Below are 17,171 nucleotides of genomic sequence, written 5' to 3'. Positions count from 1 at the left end.
TTTTTTTTAAGTGTGCGTGTGTTCACTTTTATTTTGCTCGACGGGGAACGAAATACATAACTAACACATAACTAACACTTAATTAACAGAAAAAAATCTAATTGCACATAAATGTTATATGTTATATGCTTTAATACAAGGTTAGTGTTTAGTTTTCTCTGAAATGTAAATGTATCATTTAATTTTTATCAGCCAGGTGATGAAGTGAGGAAGCGGTGACAGATTCCAACATGTCTGCGCCCTTAGAGTAACATCACCTCTCAGCGACTAAAGGTATCTTATAATCCTGTTTTCACCTGCCTTTTCTGAAAATGCAAGTTTTACAGTTAAAAAAAATGACACCTGTCTTAAAATCATAAAGTTTCCAAAGCAAATTAAGCTTAAATCGCACGAGTTTTTGGCTAAACCTATGCAAGTGACATGAGTGCCTGCCCTTACTACTGTACTACTTCACCTCAGCATCATTGCGCCTTTTGTTTATGTGTCAAAGAAAAGTATTCATTCATATCTTCATTTTCAGTGTGAGATCACTAATAAATTTTGGTTTGATGTAAGTACTATTACTTGCTCTGTGAAAATTAATAACTCTTTGAATCTCAAAAATATAATCTTCTATTAGAATGATGTCAGTAAGCACCTAGAAATGTTGTTAAATATGTCATTTCATATGATAAAATGTTTTTATACATAACAAAAGTTTTTAAAAAATAGCAAACTATCTTTATTCTTATTATCGATTGAATTCAACTCAATTCTTAAATCGTATAAAAATAAAAATCACTCACTTTTAGTAAGTGCTTTATCCTGCCCAGAGTAGCTGTGAGTCTGAGATTCCTGAGTGTGCCCCGGGAACACTGGGAATAAATCGGGAATACACTCTAAATGGGACGTCTGTCCTTCACAGGGCATCATGCGCACACACAATCATACACTAGGAGCGTTTTATCTTAGCCAAGCCTACTGGCATGTTTTTGGGAGGTGGGTGGAGACCGGAGAACCCGAGGAAACACACGTGGACATGGAGAGAACACACACAGAAACTCCACACAGACATTAACCTGAGCCCAGGATCGAACCGGGAACCCTGGAGATGTGAGATGGCAATGTCACCCCTAGAGAAACATTTCCCTGACCATGATTCGAACCTCGGCTGTGTTGCTGATCTTATAAAAAGGATAAATATAATAGGTTTTTGAACTGTTATAACTGTCTCCTTGACTGGCTTTCACAACACAGATGTGTGTTTCTGTGATGTTACCCTATTGTCAATACTGTTACTATGTTCTTAGATCTGTATTGTCGTGCATTGTATGGTGCTAACATACAAGTTTTATGTATTATATATTTATTTAAATAAAAACCTCCAACAATCCTGCTGAAATCCTGATGTGCATTTCTCCCCCTCTCTGTACCTTTAGGTCATGTGGAGGCCCACCTGGGGCAGATGTTACAGACCAGGGTCTGGAGTGTGGCATACATGGAGACGCAGACTGTGTTCTCCACCTTCCTCCTCCTCTTCATCACAGCCCTTACAGTCTCTTAGGTCTCAGTCAGAAAAGGCCAAGCGGAAAAGAAAGAGAGAGATGGCCATACTCAGCAGCGTGGGTTACTTAGCATGTTAGCTATTGAATTCAGGACATTTCATTTGTGGCTGTTTGAACAAGAATATATTTATATATAGTTGTCTGACCTTTGTAGGATGCTGACAGTGTTGGGATGAAATGGTCAGAAAAAGAAAAGATAACATACACTGCTGCATTCTTGCCTGGAGAGAAGAAAGGTACAGGCTGTTGTTGTAATATAGTACTGCTGACATAGACATTTGTTGGCCTTCAACTGAATATCTGTATATAGACAATTATCAAACTTATAATGAACCGTTCCTCTTGTCTTTCTCATTCTCCCTCAGATACCACTCTGCCCCTCCCGCAGTCCTACAGCCCGGAATATGTGGAGTCGTGCTGGTATCAGTGGTGGGAGCAGCAGGGCTTCTTCAGCCCTGAGAAGCATGTAAACACTCACACTTACTAATATCAGGTTCATCAGTCATAAATCCAAGCCTTTGGTGAATATCTGGAAATGAGAATCAGGTTTCTTCTTAGGTTTGGTCTTTGTCTGTGTTCAGAAAACAAGTATGAACAGATATTTTTAGATTTTTCTTTTAAATATTTATACTTTTCTTTACTTTTAATAGAGTGAGATGCCACAAGCTGCGGATAAATATTTCTCCCTCTGTATACCACCACCGAATGTGACGGGCACGCTGCACCTCGGTCACGCTCTGACGGTGGCAATCGAGGACGCTTTGGCTCGCTGGTGAATACTGGGTTATATCTATCCAATTTTTCTTACCATTTTAATTTATTAATGAAAATGACAGATGATGAACTGTTTACAGTTACATTTAATGATGTTGGACGAGACAAGGTAGTTCCTGTTATAAATTAGGTTATGACAATTACAAACAGTCATACCCTCATCGGCCTCTCTTTTCTCTCTCTTGAAATTAATAAGAAAAAAAAACTAACTTGTCATGTTACCAAGAAACCAGAAAGCTCAAAGTCCTTCATCCTGAAGACTTTCCCATGACAGGAAACCTACTGACCATAAATGTTAAATAATTTGCACCATTTTCACCATATCAATGATTATACATTTTTCTTTGTTAAATAACAGCACGTTTTTTTATAATCTGATTTTTATTAGCCTTTGATGATAGAAAGCATCCACCATACAAGCACCTGTGAATCTCTTGTTGCCATAGAAACGTATAATAAGGTACTAGAACGAGCACAATAATTTATAAATGAATATAAAACTTATATAAAAACTTATATAAAAACTAATATAAAAACTAATATAAAATTTTTATTACATTGGCCACTACTGTCACAGCCGTGTTCTTGTACAAGATTAATCAACACCTTTGTGACTAATCGTATATGAAAATGAAATAGTGCTGTGGTATAAAATGTTGGTAAATTATGGGCAGTATTTCATCATTAATGCACTTTGACGTAATCACCTCCTGCTTGTTGAGGCGGCGAATGCGAGGCTACAGAGTGCTGTGGGTGCCAGGCTGTGACCACGCTGGGATCGCAACACAGGTATCCTCCTTCCACCCTGTCTCGTATATATTGTGTTGCAATATTGCGATTGATTAACCGAGTGTTAAAGAATGATTTTTGCTGTTTCTGTTAGTCTGTGGTTGAGAGGAGGCTGTTACAGGAGCACGGAAAGCGCCGACAGGACTACAGTAGAGAGGAATTCCTGCAGGAGGTGTGGAGGTGGAAAAACGAGTGAGTCTCACAGTTTGTTCCTTAGATTAGATTTTAGGTTATATTTCTACATAGATTTGTTTTTTACATGTCAGTACCTGAATACAAAGACACATGTTTTTGTGTTTCAGGAAAGGAGATGAGATTTATCGACAGTTAAAGAGACTTGGAGCTTCACTGGATTGGAGCAGGGCCTGTTTCACCATGGACACGGTAACACACAACACTTATTCCTTTCATATAAGCATCTCGTATCTCAGTGATACCTGGTACGTAAATTTGCTTGAACCTGATTGGTCAGAAGGTGTTGATTAATTTTCTGTTACAGCACCACTGACAGGAGTTCTGACTGCAAGTGAAATCACAGGTTTACATTAATGCGCTCGTTCTAAAACATTATCGTTTCTATAGTAACAAAGCATTCACAGGGACTTGTCTGGAGGACCCTATTGTGTTTTATTCTTTCAGTATAGACTTCTACTAGTTTGTATAATTAATAAGCAATTATAAACGTTTAAAAACTGTAAACATGTTAGTTTTCTCCATCAGTATCCAAACAAAAGCCAGTTTTCTCTCTATTGATAATGATACCTGATTTTGATTGATTGATTTTTTATTTTTTTTAAATGGAGCACAAGGACAAAAACCCAAGGCCAAAAACTATTCTGTAGAACACTGTAAAATTAGGATCATCTTAATGTTAGGATCATCTTAATGTAGAGAGAGAGTGTAATGCTCGCTTTACCATTTCACTTTGATCTTACCATTTAACTATGATCTTTGCACTGTGATGCTTTTCAGTCATTTTTGATCCCTTCATCTTTCCCGCAGAGTTTCAGTAATGCCGTGACAGAGGCTTTCGTAAGGATGTGTGATTCAGGGCTGATCTATCGCTCTGAAAGCCTGGTCAACTGGAGCTGTGCACTAGAATCGGCCATCTCTGATATCGAGGTACAAAAAAAAAATCCAGTGTAATATAGACAGTGTGAACACATACAGCGGATTCATGGAATTTACATACAGAGGTTTAGTGAAGTGGAGTGTTTTATTTTTATCAGTAAGATGACAGGTCTCTTATTATTAAGTGTCAATTATTATTAAAGAAAACATGATTTAATGTGACAGTTTGTAAGCAGATTGAGAAATGTTCTTATGAAATTGTCATCTATGTATACATCATATTTAGACACCATTTGCTGTGACACTCTATGTGTGGCGGTGTGGGAAAACCAATCGGAATTCAGGAAAATTTGTACCAAATTTGAATTTTAAATATTTTAATAATATTCCTTGACAAGAGCGAGAAACTGCTTTTAGTCGATATTCATGAAGAACACCTTTTCAGACTATGAAATGCTGTAATCCTTTTTGTCACAATTGATAAAACAAACTGTTCTTCGTAGTCGACTCAGACATTTGAACTCCACTGTATATGACTGAAGCACGTTTTTAAAGCTCAAGCCTGATGTACGTGACATCTGTGTGTTTAGGTTGACTCGAAGCAGTTATCAGGCCGGACTCTTCTGTCTGTTCCTGGCTACGAGCAAAAAGTCGAATTTGGGACCATGGTTACGTTCGCCTACCCGATAGAGGGACAGCGTGAGCGTTTTATATTCTGAGCTAAAGTCTTTCTTGATTTCGGTCTAATTTTGCGGTTGGTCCTGAGTTTCTTGCTCTTGTCTTGTCTTTGTTAGAAGGAGAGGTTGCTGTATCGACCACTCGTCCTGAGACCATGCTGGGGGACGTGGCCATCGCTGTGCATCCTGACGATCCTCGATACCAGGTACACACACACACAAAGAAATATACACACAACTCCTACAGTGATTATAGAATGTATTAGGCATCTTTTCTGCTATTAGGCTCTCCATGGAAAACAGTGCAGGCACCCGTTTACAGACAGGCTGTTACCCATAATCACAGACACTATGGTGGACATGGAATTGGGAACGGGTATGTTTTTGTTTTAATATACCGTACTGTTTAGGACACAATATATTGTTATTTAATATTTTTAATAGAGATGGCACCAATCCGATACCACATATGGATATCTGGCCAATACCAGCAAAAAGTGGTGGATCGGATATTGGAGGAAACATATCGGATATCGGATATCGGATCCTGTAACAATGGCAACTATTAGAATTGGATTTGGAAAAGAAATTTATTTTTCAAACTGGAAAAGTTTACGTATAAATAAGCTTAACTGTTTCTTTTGTTAGGGTAGATTTTATTATATTTGTACTTTCTTTATTATAGTTATTATATTTACAATGCATGTCTACAGTTTACAATTCAGTGCAAGAAGGAGTTTAACTGTGAAGTGCTTCAGTTAAAAAAACATTTTAAAGCTTAGACATTTTTAAAGAGAACAATATCAGATGGGTATCACTATTGGCTGGTGCTCAGGCTTTCAGTATGGGGGAAAAATGGCATTGTACCATCTCTAACATTTAAATGTCAGGTCGGTTATTATCATTTGTGTATGATGGGTGCTCTCTAAATAAAGTGTATTGTTAATATTATTATCAGTTTATTATAAAAGCTAAGAAAAAAGGCAGTATGAAAATGTAATATTGGTACACACTACCATCATATCGTCAATAAAATATTTCTTTCCTGTTGCGTGGTAGGAGCTGTGAAGCTGACTCCGGCTCACGATCACACCGACTTCCAGCTCTCTCAGAGACACTTGCTGCCTCGCCTCACTGTGATCAGGGGAGACGGAACCATGACGTCGCTTTGTGGCCAGTGGCTCGAGGTACTGAACTGTGCATCACTGAGATAGAGTGCAATTTTCTACCTGTAAATTTAAATGTACTGGGTACTACACAGGTCTGAATACAACACACCCATCTTTTTCTCTTCTCAGGGCGTGAAGCGATTTGACGCCAGGGAGCGTGTGATTAGTGCACTGATGGAGAGAAAGTTGTTTAGAGGGAAGAGGGATCATCCCATGTCTTTACCGATTTGCAGGTGAGCTGAGCTACAGAACTTTGGAGTGCTGCTAAAAGAGAAATCATGGCCACAAGATGCTAAATTGAGGTCATTCGAATCATTCACACTTTTAATTTTAACTTTAATGTCTAGATCTCGAATTAATAGAACTGAACAAAGAAATTTATATAACTATATATTATATACTGCTTCATTAGAACAAATCTAGATAGACTATAAAAATCTAGAGTGAATCTAGAGTGAAGCTGGACATTTAAATCAACAGAACACGAGCTATGAAATTTACTGAAGAATATTTTAACAATACTCAAAATAAATAATGAAATAATGAAGGATAAATTTCGTTTCATTGTTGGCTTACTGCTCTGAATAACTACCAGAATACTCTGTGGGAGGAAAGCACAAATTATGCAAAATATGGGCACAATATTGTTAATGGAGAATAGCAAATTGAGCATGAATAAAGTAAAGATCAAGTGACCTTGATATTTTTCTCTTGTGGCTATGTTAAACTAAATTGTGTGCACAAATGATCAAAAAAACCTTTCATGGCCTTCTCCAGGGCTCAGTAATAAGCTTTATATTTGCATAATTCATACTTACAGCACTCAGATTAGCCATAGATTCTTTTTCCTAATTTGATGCATTTCTCTGCCCGTAGCCGATCTGGAGATGTTATTGAACCTTTGCTGAAGAAACAGTGGTTTGTTCGATGTGAAGAAATGGCACAGAAGGCAATTCAAGTATGTGCACGTACTAACGCAGTTAAGCGTTTAGATATGTCAAAACAATACTCTTAACTACATATACCACCTTCATAATAATTATATTTATGGTCTGGTTATTATATATTGACTCCAGATGGTCTTGTTATTATATATTGACTCTTTTTATAAACACCATTAGGTCGTGGATGATGGAGAGCTGGAAATAATTCCTCACTTCTACACTAAAACATGGAAGAATTGGCTCACTAATATCAGGTTAGTTATATTGTCAAAAATTAGAGGCATGAAAAGAAGAACAGATGTGAATTTATTTTTCTTCAGAGGTGCCAAAATTTAGCTATGGTGATACAGGATACACACGAAAACCTTCTGCTTTTTCTGATAAAGCAGCGAACAGAAATTCACAAAATTCACCAGGTGGAAAAGGCAGTTCACTGAAGGGGAAAGGGCACAGGAGGTGAAAGACGCTTATGTACTTTTGGTAGAGGTTATGTATGCTCTGTGCCGACTTTATCTCAGTGAACTCACGAGGCAATACAAAACAAAAAAAGTGACACTGTGGTCTTTTTAGCCTGTAAAAAATGGACAAGCTGCTTATTTCTTAAACAGCAGAACATCAGACTTTTACCTCAGTTTCTTGGTGCACAAAAAGTAGAGGTCTCATGGGAAATTAAATTCAGGTTTTCCTCTCCGCCTGCTACGATTTTTCTCGTTAGCAGTGTTGGCGTCTCAGAATTACAGTGGCTTACATAAGTATTGACCCCCTCTTGAACTTTTCCACATTCTGTAGTGGAACTGAAATGGACTTAATTGGGATTATACACTATATTACCAAAAGTATTCGGTCACCTGCCTTGACTCACATATGAACTTAAGTGCCATCCCATTCCTAACCCATAGGGTTCAATATGATGTCGGTCCACCTTTTGCAGCTATTACAGCTTCAACTCTTCTGGGAAGGCTGTCCACAAGGTTGAGGAGTGTGTTTATAGGAATTTTTGACCATTCTTCCAAAAGCGCATTGGTGAGGTCACACACTGATGTTGGTCGAGAAGGCCTGGCTCTCAGTCTCCGCTCTAATTCATCCCAAAGGTGTTCTATCAGGTTCAGGTCAGGACTCTGTGCAGGCCAGTCAAGTTCATCCACACCAGACTCTGTCATCCATGTCTTTATGGACCTTGCTTTGTGCACTGGTGCACAGTCATGTTGGAAGAGGAAGGGGCCCGCTCCAAACTGTTCCCACAAGGTTGGGAGCATGGAATTGTCCAAAATGTTTTGGTATCCTGAAGCATTCAAAGTTCCTTTCACTGGAACTAAGGGGCCAAGCCCAACTCCTGAAAAACAACCCCACACCATAATTCCTCCTCCACCAAATTTCACACTCGGCACAATGCAGTCCGAAATGTACCGTTCTCCTGGCAACCTCCAAACCCAGACTCATCCATCAGATTGCCAGATGGAAAAGCGTGATTCCTCACTCCAGAGAACGCGTCTCCACTGCTCTAGAGTCCAGTGGCGGCGTGCTTTACACCACTGCATCCGACGCTTTGCATTGCACTTGGTGATGTGTGGCTTGGATGCAGCTGCTCGGCCATGGAAACCCATTCCATGAAGCTCTCTGCGTACTGTACTTGGGCTAATCTGAAGGTCACATGAAGTTTGGAGCTCTGTAGCAATTGACTGTGAAGAAAGTCGACGACCTCTTTGCACTATGCGCTTCAGCATCCGCTGACCCCTCTCCGTCAGTTTACGTGGCCTACCACTTCGTGGCTGAGTTGCTGTTGTTCCCAAACTCTTCCATTTTGTTATGATAAAGCTGACAGTTGACTGTGGAATATTTAGGAGCGAGGAAATTTCACGACTGGATTTGTTGCACAGGTGGCATCCTACGACAGTTCCACGCTGGAATTCACTGAGCTCCTGAGAGCGGCCCATTCTTTCACAAATGTTTGTAAAAACAGTCTGCATGCCTAAGTGCTTGATTTTATACACCTGTGGCCAGGCCAAGTGATTAGGACACCTGATTCTGATCATTTGGATGGGTGACCGAATACTTTTGGTAATATAGTGTATGTCATGAATCTACACAACACAGTCTTTAATAATGAAGAGTAATCAATATAGTTTACAAAATTATTTATAAAACTCCTAAATTAGTTCTGGTGCAACTAGTCACCATCACATAATTGTCACATAATTAGGTGAAGTCATGTGATCTAAACATAAATAAACCTGTTCCTGGAGTTTGATAAAGAAACATACCTAAACAAACAGCATCATGAAGATCAAGGATCTATCAGAACAAGTCCTGGAAAAGTAAAAATGAGTGTTTGGTTATAAAAAAAACATCTGAACATCTCCAGAGGACTATTACATCTGTTATTGAAAAATATAAACTGTGACTCTGCCTAGAGGAGGCTGTCCAGTAAAAGTCAGTCACGGGGTAAGAAGGGCATTAGTCAGAGCACCAACAAAAAGGCCTTTATGGGCTATTTATGTAGATTCATGATACATAATCCAGTGAAGTCCATTTCAGTTCCAGGTTGTAAAACTACAAAATGTGGAAAGTTTAAGGTGTAAATAAATAATAATAATGTAATGTGTACACTCCTCCTGCAGTGATTGGTGCATTTCCAGACAACTTTGGTGGGGACATCAAATTCCAGCTTACAGAGTGACATCACCACACTCTCCCACCCAGGAGGTACGAGCAGCTATTACAGCAATTATTATTTGATTTGGGCATCATCTGCCTTGTTTTCATCTGCCATAAGATTTTTTTTTGTCTGCTTTGATCAGTGACTCCAGCTGCTACTTTTGAACATTTGTATGTTCCTGTCTTTAGTGCAGTGTATTTAAATCATTATAACAAATGCAACTGTTGATTCATCTTAACTTGTTTCTGGTACTTGTTTGTTTTTGCTGGAGTCCTTTTCAGATCTTTGAGCTCAGTTTATTATTGCTATTATTGTGTGTTCTGCCATGACCGTGCCTCTCTCCAGGAGCAGTGGGTTTGGGGCCGGAGTGAATCGGAGGCCAGGGAACGTGCCGCTGCCAAATTTGGAGTGGACCCTAATGCTGTTGTTCTGACTCGAGGTGACTATAATCACTGTCTGATTATACTATCTCTGCAAATAGGGCTGTAATGATAAGATAAGATAAGATAAACTTTATTAATCCCCAAAGGGAAATTCAGGGTACATGATGTATAATGGTAAAGAAATTTTCAATGAAGAATAATCCAAATCATTCCAGGCCTAGGCGTGAACTTATTATTTTGAAATGCAACATTTGTTTTATATTTGAAACGGAACCCTGTGCGCTCCTGTCTTAGATCCAGATGTGTTGGACACGTGGTTCTCTTCAGCTCTTTTCCCTTTCGCGATGTTGGGCTGGCCCGAGCAGGTACACCATTCCTCTCTCTTTATTCAGTTCAGAAATTAAATAAGCATAATAAGATATTAACAGAAAAAAAGCCCAGCTTTCCTAATAAGTACATACTCGATCCATAGACGGGGGACCTGAAGCAGTTTTATCCCAACACCATTCTGGAAACAGGAAGTGACCTCATCTTTTTCTGGGTGGCCCGGATGGTAATGCTAGGCACTGAGCTGACTGGACAGCTGCCCTTCAAACAGGTACTATATTGATCTTATTACATTTTTTAGGCTAATCCAGGAATGTCGGTTTAAGAGAGACAGTTAATAAAATACAAAAAACTCAGATTTAAAAAAAAATTGACATAGAGTCAGGCTAAAATTAAGCAAATACTGTGCAAACAGCTTCAGATTTATTCAGATTTTGTATGAGGAGTTCTCAAAGAATAAGTTCTAAAATAAAATAAATAAAATGACTGCATCTTCAGTACATCTGTGTCTGACTCTCATCTTTCTCTCTCTCAGGTGCTCTTCCACTCCCTGGTGAGAGATAAGCACGGTCGCAAGATGAGCAAGTCTTTGGGAAACGTCATCGATCCTTTGGATGTAATCTCAGGTGTCTCTCTGGAGGTATGCTGACAGCAGATTTTGTCTGAGTTTTGAAAGAATCAATACGGCCAACCCCACCACCACGGATCATGACGACGACTGTTTTCAGTCATTCAGTTGGTGTCAGTCGTTTAGTAGTAAATCAGGATAAATCGGAGCTTGAACTCATGAAAGCGCTTTTTTCAACTAATGAAATAAAAACTAGAAATTCTCCATGTAAAACTGAAAAAAAATATAAAAATCAGATTTTTTTTAATACAAAAAAAAATCTGCCTTTGTTACTATAGACCACTGATGACACGTTTAACATGCGTAATCAGTTATAAAGATGTTATACAACACGCACTGTGACCTATTTACTAAATATCAGACACTAAATAAGTCCAAGTATTGTCTCCTGGACTCTAATCATGAAAACCGAAACAAAAATATACTCAAACTAAATAAAAATCTAACTGACGCTAATAAAACCATACTGAAACAGTCATTCAAGCAGACACATGTGATCATGTAAATGATTTAGCTGGAGGCAGCATGACAGACCAGAGACTGCATACAGTAATAGACATTAGATCAGAAAGGGGAGAGTTTTCACACCTTCATAGTTTTCTTCGATTTTTTAATATTTAACCCCTCTGATAAGTTATCTGACGTGACTTGTTTAAAAAAAAAGCCTATGACGAAAAAGATTGGACAAAGAGGTATGTGTTTATTCTCTACATTTAAAACAGATGTGTCTCATCTGTTCAGAGTTTGTGCCTCTGCTCATAAATGGTAAGTGAAGTGCCACTATGAAACAAAACATAACTGTAGAACCCGGTGTGTGTGTGTGTGTGTGTGTCTGTGAGTGTGAAACAGGACTCACACACACACACATGAGGCAGACAAATTTTCCTTGGAGCTTCAGGCTCTCTATTTTCTCAGCCACACTTTTCAGAGCACTTTTCGTTCACTCAAAACAAGACCGAACAAAAATGCCATCTCATTAGTTCACCATTCCGCCTCGTACAAGTTCATTTCAAACTAGATCATGCTCCATGCATGTGTGTTGGGAGCCAAGTCAGCCAGTTCTCTCTCTCTGTCTCTGTCTCTCTCTCTCTCTCTCTCTCTCTCTCACTCACCCACCACATTACTGAAAGGACAAACAAAGCACATATAAGTAAACTGGTGGTAATCACACACAAGTGAGAATCACACGTTTACCTGCCGGTTTAACCCACCTCATGTCCGTCCACAACCAACACTCGACCACGCCCCCACTGCCACAATAATCAAATAGTCTTTTCATAGCCACGGACTAATCATCAGTGGTTAAGCATTAAAATGTAACTCTTGTCATCGTTCAGTCATATTCGTCTTTGTAAGCAAGGAATTTTATGTATATAATTTACATATTTTTAATTCAATGTGCCTGTGCTAGATCTTATAAAAAAGACAAGAAGTGAAGTAAAGAGACAGATAATGTACAGGATATACTGAGATCGAGAGTTTTTATGGCATTCACAGACAGGATTCCTCTGTGTATTTAGAGACTTCAAGAAAAAGTAATGGAAGGAAACTTGGATGCAAGAGAGAGAACAGTTGCTTTGGAAGCACAGGTCAGTAAAAGTGACACCATGTTCCAATGACTTTCAGCACTTTCCCTCTCATCTCTGCTGGCTCATTATGTCCGTTATGTCCTCTGTGTGTCTCTCTGCAGAGGAAAGATTTCCCAAAGGGTATCCCAGAATGTGGCACAGATGCGTTACGGTTTGCTCTCTGCTCCTACAAAGCCCAGGGTAAGTGACCTCCTGTCTCTGTCAGTCAAAGAGAAGGAGGTGTGGCCTCTGGCCAGATACTGTAACACACAGTACAAAAAAACTGTCTCATGTGTGTACACTTTAATGGCTTTGTGTAATCTGCTACAAAACTACAGGGAATGAGGTGCTAATCCAAGGCTGATGGACAAGGCTGATGTCTCAAACTGTCTGTGTTTTTCTCTGTCAGGAGAGGACATCAGCATGTCCGTGTCTCAGGTCCTGAGCTGTAGACACTTCTGTAATAAGATGTGGCAGACGGTCCGCTTCACTTTGGGAGCTCTGGTGGACACAGGAGCTCCTCTGACGCCACTGGAGGAGGTAGAGCGCAAAGATCTCTTGTGTTTGGTTTGAATGTAGAATGTTCCATGTCTCATATGATCGCGTCCCTAAGCATAGAATAGTAGTCAAAATATTGTAGACCAGGCATATTCGATTAAAATGTGTGGAAGTCCAGTTACATAAAATTTCTGCCTTAGACATAAAATGTCTGGATAAGCAACTAACATGACTGAATGGTTATAATGCTTAACCATTAGTGATTAGTTCATGGCTCTGAACAGATGAGACACTTGAAGTGGAGAATAACCACATAGGTCTCTGTCTATTCTGTTTTCCATCAACCTTTTTTTTTTTTTTTTTTTACAAGCCATGTCATTACTTCGTTAATCACACCAAAGAGTATAAATTATTTTATAAATTATTTTTTAAAAAAACAGTCACTGAACTATGTCCATATTTTTTCATTCATTTATCAGTTCTGCTATTTATCAAGTGCTTGGTTTGAGACATTGAAATCCATCTGGAACGCAGTCCGCAGAATTGACCCCTGAGCTAGAACACATTCAAAAACATTTACAGATGAAGCCTATGATCTAAATATTGACAGATATTTAATATTTTTTCATATAAATGCTTCACCTAAAAATACATGAAGTAGTGGAGTAAAAACTGAGATTTGAGAGATATGATGAAGAAGCACATGCAGTGCAATGTAAAGTTAGGTGGCTAACCTAGAGCAGTGGTAGCTCAGTGGTTAATGTTCTGTGCTATTGACCAGAAGGTTGTGAGTTCAAATCCCAAGGGTGATAGACCCACAGCAATGCTGTGCTGAGATTATAAGTCACTTTGAATAGAAGCATCTGCCAAATGAATCAATGTAAATATGAAACTCACTGCCTCTCTTATTGATTCTTTCTCCTTTTATCATTCTGTCTCAGACCTTTCCTGTGTCGAGGATAGACAGATGGATCTGTTCACGACTTTACAGTACAGTAATACAGTGTGATAAAGGCTTTGAGAGCTATGAGCTCCACACAGTCACTTCCGCTCTGCATTCCTTCTGGCTCCACAGCCTCTGTGACGTGTATCTGGTGAGTTTACAATAGGGAATGAAACTCTGAGTCCATGACTTATGAGGACTGTTTCAGTTTATTAATTGTTTAATAAAAAATAACACAAAAATATATTGTCATTTAGATAATGTATCTGAATTAATTACACTTCATTTGTTTCATTTCTGAAGGTATGATGCTTTTAGTCTGTTTATAGAGAAAGTTTTTTTTTTTTTTAAATTACAGTCAACTTCAGAATTATTGCCACTCAATTAAAATTAGCCAAAAAATGAATAACTCACGCACTGAATGCTATTTTGAACTTAAACATATTGGATGTATGTTTGAGGTCATTATCTTGTCGATCTGTCTATGGCTAAGTTGTAACTTCTTGGCAGAGGCAACCAGGTTTTGGCATAAAATATCACAGCACTTACATAAAAGTCTCTTAAATACCAACACCTAAACTTAGTCCTCTTCAATCCTCAGTGTACTGTACATATGTCCCTACTGCAGTCAGTAACACACATTTATATCATATTAGTGAAAAAATGACTTTTTAAAAAAATACAGTTTGTCAAAATTGAGTGTCAAACCTGAACAGGGCTCCTATTCACTATTTTGCATATACATCTTCCTTTCTTGATTTTTGTGTCTCTTTCTTTCCTTCTTTCCCTAGGAATGCATTAAGCCAGTTTTGAAACAGGACGTGAATGAAAATGAAGCGCGAAACGAAGAGAAGCAGATTGCCACTGCTGTGCTCTATCACTGCGTGTCCATTTCTCTCCACCTCCTTTCCCCTTTCATGCCTTTTCTCACAGAGGAGCTCTGGCAAAGATTGCAGCCCTATAGCCCAAACCCTACCACAGCTCCATCCAGTGTATGTGTGCAGCCATATCCAACAGCCTCTCAGCTGGTGAGCCAATGACAGCCACAGGATAAACGGATAAATATTACAAAGTGTCTTTCATTAAACATTTTAATCACTGGTGAGTTGCTGTGGTTTAAGAGGAATAAAACAATTTAGGACAAGCTGTTACTGGAAAATAAACGACCTCAGTGTGGTACCAGCCCTTATCTTTGCATAGGGTTGCATTATAACACCCTGCCATTTATTATTTTTCCCACAACAGCAAACCTCACCATGTTTTATTCCTTACTTAACACAAATCAGACTAACTGTATGTTGGTCCACTGTTTCCTCATTCCACTCTTATTGTTCTTTCACATGCTTTCCGCAGGGGCATTGGAACTTTCCTGAAGAGGAAACAGATTTTCCATTGGTACAGGAAGTGGTCAGGGTGGCCAGGTCACTTAGAGCCCAGTGTCACATGACGAAGGAAAGACCTGACAGTGAGTTTTATGACTATGTCTGTTTTTCCCTTTTCTCTGTTCACACAATATCCATAATGTCAGCATTTTTTGACAGTGTAGTGTAGCATTAAATGGAGTTAAATCATCTATATAAATGGAGGTAAACCATTGGTGTAAACTGAGATAAACCATTGGTATACATGGTGGTAATCCATTGGAATGAAAAGGTTTTAAACTACTGGTATAACAAGTTGTAAATTACTGATATAAATGGTGGTAAGTCATTGGTATAAATGAGGTAAACCATTGGAATAAACAGTGTTAAACCATTCGTATAAATGAGGTACACCATTGGTATAAACAGTGGTAAATCATTGGTATAAACAGTGGTAAACCATTTGTATAAATGAGGTAAACCATTGGTATAAACAGTGTTAAACCATTGGTATAAACAGTGTTAAACCATTCGTATAAATGAGGTAAATAATTGATATAAACAGTGTTAAACCATTGGTATAAACAGTGGTAAACCATTGGTATAAACAGTGTTAAACCATTGGTATAAACAGAGGTGCACCTTGGGTGTAAATGGAGGTAAACTATTGGAATGAAACCGTGGTAAACTACTGGTATAAAATGTGGTAAAGTACTAATATAAACAGTGGTAACCCTTTGGGATAAGCGGTGGTAAACCACTGGTTACAAACATTGGTGAACCACTGAATTTTTTTATTTTTTTAACCCATGGTTAATTTTTGTAAGGCTTAATGCACTGATTTCTTTATGTAAGGTTGCTTTAAGACAATTACATGGCTGTAAAAAGTAACATGTATTCTTTTGCCTTCTCTAGTGTGGGCAGTGTGCACAGCAGAACAGGCACAAATACTCCACAGCTTCAGTCATGCTATCTGCATCCTGGGCCGGATCTCTAATCTTTATCTGCACTGTCCTCAGGAGGGTATCAGCTCCCTCCCGTTCTCCCCTGCACCACCTCCACATGAAGGGAGTACCATTGCAGTGACTGACCATTCAGTCCAGTTACACCTTGATGTACAGGTGATAGAGAAAAACACCATTGCTGCAGCTCATAAGACTGTGGATATGGTGTCAAATATACACTGTATATAATATACTGAGATGCTGCATATATATATATGAATTAAATGCCTGTAATTTTACTGTCTATGTTTAAACATTTACAGCAGTACCACAGCTGATCTTTGCCAATATATTCTCTTTACTTCTTTCTTAGAGTTGCAGTAGTAGTAACAAACAGACGATCCTACTTTCTCAGCGTAGAGAAAAACTGCTCTTTAAACTTGAGCAATTCCTGTCTCGGACAAAAGTACCAAACTACACAGAGAAGGTTCCTGACCACATTCGGCAGGAGACAGGGAATAAGGTGAACTTGTGTAGAGAACCAAAAATTATTTAAGCAGTACCTTTTAAAGCAGTTCATCCATGTTGAAATGTAACTTGGTTCTTTTCTCTTCTTTTATCTTCAAATCTACAGATCGCAGCATTGGAGCAGGAACTAAAGAGCATTGAGAAACAACTTTCAGGTTTGGAGCCGGTCAGAAAAGACTCCAGATAGTTAACTCAAAGTACAGTTTGGTAATGAAGCCAAATAATGTAGAATAAAATGAATTACATAGTGCTAAAGCAGGAAGAACTAAAACTATTGACTGGGCCAAGTGAAATAAAGATAATGAAATTTTGTTGTACAAAGTATTAGTATACGTCATAAATGTTGAAATAAATTATTCATCGTGTA

At 38.6% G+C, this 17,171-nt stretch overlaps 1 protein-coding gene across 2 annotated transcripts; it reads left to right on the top strand.

Moving 5' to 3' along the window:
• Nucleotides 1–26: 26 nt before the first annotated feature.
• On the top strand, nt 27–17,171 carry vars2 (valyl-tRNA synthetase 2, mitochondrial). Of its 2 annotated transcripts, none has more exons than XM_026942448.3 (30): nt 27–273; nt 1,419–1,601; nt 1,699–1,780; nt 1,910–2,010; nt 2,195–2,316; nt 3,041–3,107; nt 3,202–3,299; nt 3,410–3,491; nt 4,110–4,229; nt 4,769–4,877; nt 4,973–5,061; nt 5,141–5,231; nt 5,915–6,042; nt 6,154–6,257; nt 6,901–6,982; nt 7,146–7,222; nt 9,587–9,671; nt 9,976–10,063; nt 10,302–10,372; nt 10,480–10,605; nt 10,870–10,974; nt 12,483–12,551; nt 12,653–12,731; nt 12,940–13,070; nt 13,970–14,122; nt 14,763–14,999; nt 15,325–15,436; nt 16,248–16,453; nt 16,650–16,799; nt 16,911–17,171. In XM_026942448.3, the coding sequence occupies exons 2-30, from the start codon at nt 1,422–1,424 to the stop codon at nt 16,989–16,991; spliced, it is 3,225 nt and encodes a 1,074-aa protein (XP_026798249.3). In that variant the 5' UTR covers nt 27–273; nt 1,419–1,421; the 3' UTR covers nt 16,992–17,171. The 2 variants fall into 2 exon arrangements, with proteins under 2 accessions (XP_026798249.3, XP_026798248.3); XM_026942447.3 differs by having other exon boundaries at nt 9,970–10,063.

Source organism: Pangasianodon hypophthalmus, chromosome 29 (genome assembly GCF_027358585.1).
Source record: "Pangasianodon hypophthalmus isolate fPanHyp1 chromosome 29, fPanHyp1.pri, whole genome shotgun sequence".
NCBI lineage: Eukaryota > Metazoa > Chordata > Actinopteri > Siluriformes > Pangasiidae > Pangasianodon > Pangasianodon hypophthalmus.
Note: the sequence above shows the minus strand (reverse complement) of the source record. Positions and strands in the feature narration are given on the sequence as shown.

Coding starts and splice junctions, on each gene's coding strand:
- vars2 (XM_026942447.3), top strand. CDS start 1,422: ATGTGGAGGCCCACCTGGGGCAGATGTTACAGACCAGGGTCTGGAGTG. Junction 6,983..7,145: donor TGGCACAGAAGGCAATTCAA/GTATGTGCACGT, acceptor AAACACCATTAG/GTCGTGGATGATGGAGAGCT. Junction 10,373..10,479: donor TGTTGGGCTGGCCCGAGCAG/GTACACCATTCC, acceptor CTCGATCCATAG/ACGGGGGACCTGAAGCAGTT.